The sequence below is a fragment of the Hyaena hyaena genome, unplaced genomic scaffold (assembly GCF_003009895.1).
Source record: "Hyaena hyaena isolate Hyena2069 unplaced genomic scaffold, ASM300989v1 scaffold_663, whole genome shotgun sequence".
Taxonomy (NCBI): domain Eukaryota; kingdom Metazoa; phylum Chordata; class Mammalia; order Carnivora; family Hyaenidae; genus Hyaena; species Hyaena hyaena.
The window spans coordinates 913,485-919,233 of NW_024081296.1; the positions used below are offsets into that span (position 1 = coordinate 913,485).

General features: G+C 33.4%; 1 protein-coding gene across 1 annotated transcript; it reads right to left on the minus strand.

The window, feature by feature from the left end:
* Positions 1-590: 590 nt before the first annotated feature.
* On the minus strand, positions 591-1,529 carry LOC120220035 (olfactory receptor 6C75-like). Its single transcript, XM_039216999.1, has one exon. The coding sequence runs from the start codon at positions 1,527-1,529 to the stop codon at positions 591-593; it is 939 nt and encodes a 312-aa protein (XP_039072930.1).
* Between the last annotated feature and the right edge of the window lie 4,220 nt (positions 1,530-5,749).

Sequence of the window (5,749 nt, forward strand, 5' to 3'; positions counted from 1 at the left end):
CTCACAGTGTTCGAGGTGCTGAATTTTCTGTTTTCTCCAATCAGTAGAAAAGACCATTTTTGTATCCATTGAAAAAATCTGATTGTAAAAAGGAATTTTTTAATTTGCCTTTATAGACCATGATTTTCCTTTTAAAATATGCTTGGAAGAAGTAGGGAAAACTTCAATGAAAGATATTCTTTTCTTGGTAAGAAGAAGAAAATTTAGGGATACTAATTGAGATACACTTTTTTACTTATTTCAGATAATATAAGTTTTATATTTGTATGTGGTTTTTAGTAAACTTCTTATAGAATTGTCATTTGCATTTTTGTACAGATTTATAAAGTACTTTGCCTTGATAGGAGAAACAATGAAGATTTTTGACATCTAAAATTTATACAGGTGAAAACTGGCCATATTCTCTAGAACTTAAGATACAAAGGACCCAGCTTTTAGGCTAATAAGAAAAAGAGGAATTGACAATATATAAAAATGTCTAGCTGAAAGAATGATATGGGGTGTTTAAAGAATTTATGTGGAAAAAGCCAGAGAGTTTTTCATTCAGTTTTGTTTTCAGGGGTATGTATATATTTTTTGCATAATCACATTCATTTATATAAAGAAAAGGCCATTCTCTGGACCATGTTCTTGAAGGCTTGCTTCACCTGCTGATTCCTTAGTGAATATATGAAAGGATTCAAGAGAGGAGCAACTGAGGTAATGATTACAGCTACCCCTTTGTTTAAAGTCACCCTTTCCCTTGCAGAAGGCTTAAGGTACATGAAAATACAGCTGCCATAAGAGAGGGACACCACTATCATGTGGGAGGAACAAGTGGAAAAAGCTTTTTTCCTTTGACTCTTGGAAGGAATTCTCAGAATTGTCCGGATGATATATGTATAGGAGATCATAACTAGTGTTAAGGTGACCATAAGTGTTACCACTGCTGAAATAAATGCCATGAGTTCTAAAAAGCGAGTGTTTGTGCACGAAAGCTGTAGAATTGGAGAAGAGTCGCAGATAAAATGATCAATTACATTGGAGGCACAGAAATCCATCTTCAGCAGCAGCATTACTGGTGGAAAGATGATCAGGAATCCCGCAAGCCAGGAGCTAAAGACAAGAAGGATGCAGACTCTGCTGCTCATGACGGTCATGTAATGCAGAGGCTTGCAGATGGCCACGTAGCGGTCGTAGGACATGGCAGCCAGAAGGTAAAACTCTGTCACCCCCAAAAAGATGAAGAAAAATAACTGAGACACACAAACATTGTAGGAAATAGTTCTGTCTCCCGTCACAATAGTGACAAGGAATCTGGGAATGCAGACAGATGTGAATGATAATTCTAGGAATGAGAAGTTTCGAAGGAAGAAATACATTGGAGTCTTTAAGTGGGGATCTGAAAGGGTGAGGATGATAATGACCAGGTTCCCAGTTACACTTAGCATGTAAGTAACAAGAAGAAATACGAAAAGTACAACCTGCCACTGTGGGTCATTTGTCAATCCAAGAAGAATAAACTCTGTTACTGCTGTGTAATTTCTCATTATTTTCCTTCTTTATGGTGGTATTTCTTGTTTCAGCTGAAAAGTAGATGAAAAATAAAAATTATGACATCTGAAAAGAAACTCACACACCACACTTTAAAAAAAATCATTACCGTCCTCTGCTTTTAGAAGAAAATGATTTTGTAGTAAAGGAAACAAAATATGTTTAACATTTCTTTATTGTGTGATATATTGATTCAATATTTCTATATTTCTTTCATTGTATTTTCACATCTCTCAATATAAATCTGCCTTCTGAATGTTTCAGTATATTCCTGAAAACAAGAATAAAAGGGAAATTAAAACCTCGGATTAAAACCTCCTCATACAAGATTATGAGTTTACTCCCAGCATACCATAATACCCTTTGAAGGTGTTTTATTGTTGCATTCCTCTTCACATCTTTAACATTTTTTCTCTTTTGAATAAATATCTCTTTCTTTTTCCATTCAAACTTTTACAATCTACAGAGACCACTCACTTGCCCATCTGGTAGAATAATGTGTCTCTGATAACAGTATACAGAATCCAGAAATATTTAATGGATGAGAGAGTAGCCCCAATCTAATTCCAAAGGCTATGCCAAAAGACATTCTAATTTTAATTACTAATCTGTTATAATAGTCTAAGAGTATATAAGTAAGTATATATCTAAGAGTATATAAGTAAGTATATATAGTTATATTGTCTAAGAGTAATATGTTTTCCATATATATTTTTTTATTGCCTACTTATCACAAATCTCTGACATATAAAGCAGGATTTTTATTTAAGTCCTAATTTTATTTTTGTAAATTGTAAGTGTGCTTACTTATTTCTAAAATAACTTAGCACTTCTCCACACATTGCTTATTCTTTTCTTGAGGGGTGATAAAAGGGAATAGTTCAGCATCAAGCTAAGTTTTGGGAGGCAAAGATTACCATTATTTTTTCTTCTATTTTGTTTCTTTAAAAAAATTTTTTTGTTCTATTTATTTTTGAGACAGAGAGAGACAGAGCAGAAGTGGGGGAGGGGCAGAGAGAGAGGGAGACCCGGAATCTGAAGCAGGCTCCAGGCTCTGAGCTGTCAGCATAGAACCCGATGTGAGGCTCGAACCTACGAACCTAAGATCATGACCTGAGCCAAAGTCAGATGCATAACCGACTGAGCCACCCAGGCGCCCCTCTTCTATTTTGTTTCTAATACAACTCTGGGTGTTGCTCAGGATTTGTTTGCTTTTTTTCTGTTTAAAGTTTTTATTTTTCATTAAAGCTTTAGATATGCTGTCATCTAAGATCATTTTTAAAAGTACTTAACTGTTCAGCCTGTCTATGCTTGTATTGTCTTAATCGTTTTCTATGTCCTTCAGAGATTTAAGAGTTTTTGAAAGGAATGATGTTTTCTGAATATTAGTCAATAAATTTAATACGTTAATGAACTTACTAAAATCTTTTACCTGCATAATTGCTGGAAAAGAATAATTCCTACTTTCCATAATCTGTCCTCTTTGTGGTCATAAGATATGTATTTTTTTGACTTCTGCCTTTACTTGACAGATGCTAACTTTTACTGTGTATAAATCCACATTGTATAAAACTAAAACATAAGAAGTATCTGCTCAATGTTAAGATACCTCAATTAAACTGTTTTGAATCTTGCCGAAAAATAATACATTTTGTCCTGAAATGGATTATATTAAAATGATATTAGGGCATCTGGCTGGTTCAGTCGGTAGAGCAGGTGTATCTTGATCTTGGAGTTGTAAGTTTGCCACATGTTTGATGTTGAGATTACTTAAAAATAAAATCTTAAAAAAATTAAAATTATTCTTATTAAGAGATATCTAAAAATATCTAGCTAAGAACACAAAAGTCATATAGTTCTATCAATCACAAAATATCAATGTTATAATAAAAAATGTTGTATAAAAATATTAAATTGTAGTAGTTTTAAAATTTTCTTTATTTATATAGTTCATAGAAATTGTGTGGTTTAATTTTATTCATATAAAGCATTGTGCATTAATTGAGAATACTTATATACAGCATAAATATATATTATAAAAGCAAAAACATAATCTTGAAAGAAAAAGTTAAGGACATACTTACTTTTGTGGTAAATATCATTGGTTTAGTCAATGGTATTTTTAATGACTTCTTAAATTTGTTTAAATGTAAGTGCTTTGGGATTTTTCAAAAGCCTTTGCAATCTGTTTCTTCTCTGTCATTTTATATTTGTGACCAAATATTCAAAATATTATCATAAAGAATAATTTCAAGACCTCTTCTACTGTGTTTAAAGAAAGGATATATGTGAACCCATTTCTGTACATCAACCCAAATTTCTCTAAGAAACTGAGTGAGGTCTTTCAAGATCTTACCTATTGCCATTTATGAAAGTATTATCTTGACACTTAACATGAAATAAGTTGCAGTTGAAATGAAAGCTAATGTATTGTCTTTCCAAGCTTAATGGACAAAATGATGTGATCTTAGTAATGATATTCAGGCTAGCCATAATTTTATCTGCTCCATTCCTAATGGACTCAGGGGGATTAGTTGAATGTATAAACAAAAACTACTGTAGTGATTGGTGTTCTCAGGACACTGGCATTAAAACTATAGTCCAAATTAGTACCCAATTCAGAATAGAATATTTAGGTGAGAGTGGCCTGAAATCAGAGGAGAAAAATACATAGAATAGTTTAAATTTTTATAATAATTTCTAACTTCCTAAGGAGAAAAAACTTAATAATGGAGTAATCGAGATTAACAATTTCCCAAGGGCAATGGACTAAGTTTTGAACAGAGGGTTTCTCTCCAATAGTAGGGAAAATATTAAGAATTTTTTAAAACTGGGTCTGAGGTCTCTATTATTCTGTACCATAAGAGATGTCAGGCTTAACTTTAAGCTTTTACATTTATCCATTGAATGATGACATAGTAAACCTGATCAGTAGAATCAGTACTATGTACACATTCAATAATTTATTTTTATGTTTTAGTTTTATTTATTTATTTATTTTCTCAAAATAACTTTTTAAAGTTAAAAAACTTTTTTTATTTGTTTTCAGAGAGAGGGAGAGAGAGAATGTGCTTAAGCAGGGGAGGGGCAGAGACAGAGAGAGAGTATCCCAATCAAGCTCTATGTTGTTAGCCTGGAGCTCCACGCAGGACTTGGTCTCATGAACTGTGAGATCATGACCTGAGCTGAGAGATTAGGAGTCAGACACTTAACAAACCGAGCCATCCAGACACCCCTATAATTAATTTTTAAAATTTTATTTATATATTTATATGTATTTATTTATTGATTCATTCATTTTAAAATTTATTTATTTATTTTGGGGGGAAGTAAGGTGTAGAGGCAGAAAGAGAGGGAATCCCAAGCAGGACCTCCACTCTCAGTCCAGAGCCCGATGTGCGGCTTGAACTCACAAATGATGAGATCATGACCTGAGCTGAAGTTGGACACTTAACTGAGCCACCTAGCCACCCCAATATGTTATTTTTGTTTAGTTATTTTTGAGAGAGAGAGAGAGAGAGAGAGAATGCGTGTGTGGTGGTGGGGGGGCAGGAGAGGCAGACAGAGAGGTAGGCAGAGAATCCAAAGTAGGTTCCTCACTGTCAGTGGAAAGCCCCACATGGGGCTCAAACTCCCAAACTGTGAGATCATTCCCTGAGCTGAAGTTGGGCATTCAACTTACTGAGCCACCTAGGTGTTCCTCAAAAGTTACTTTTTAGATGTTCATTATGTATTGGGCTCAAACTTAGGTTTTGAGAATAAGAAGATAATAAAGACAACTGTTTGTATAATTTTCACTTACAGAAATAATGTGAGAATGTTTTTGAAATCTCAGATTCTGTATTTCATGTCCAATTGGAGCAATATTCCACCCTCCCACCTGCATCATCTTATTTCTGACTGCGTTGATCTGAAATGACATGTATAATATCCTATTTACATTCATTACTTGAGAAGTATCAGTTGCTACTTAATCAAGGAGGTACATACATATAAACCATTTACATTAAATGGGATTTGGGAGTGTCTCATAACTTTAAAATGCTAGACACTGTCTGAACAAGGATTTTAAGATATTTTTGCTGTTTCTTTGGCAAACACGAAGTTATTCAGGGCATATGATTAAATAACACAGAATGCACAGTAAAGAGACTATTAAAGCAGAACAGCTATTTTACACTAAAAGTATATTAATTTATTAACAATAAAAGTCAGT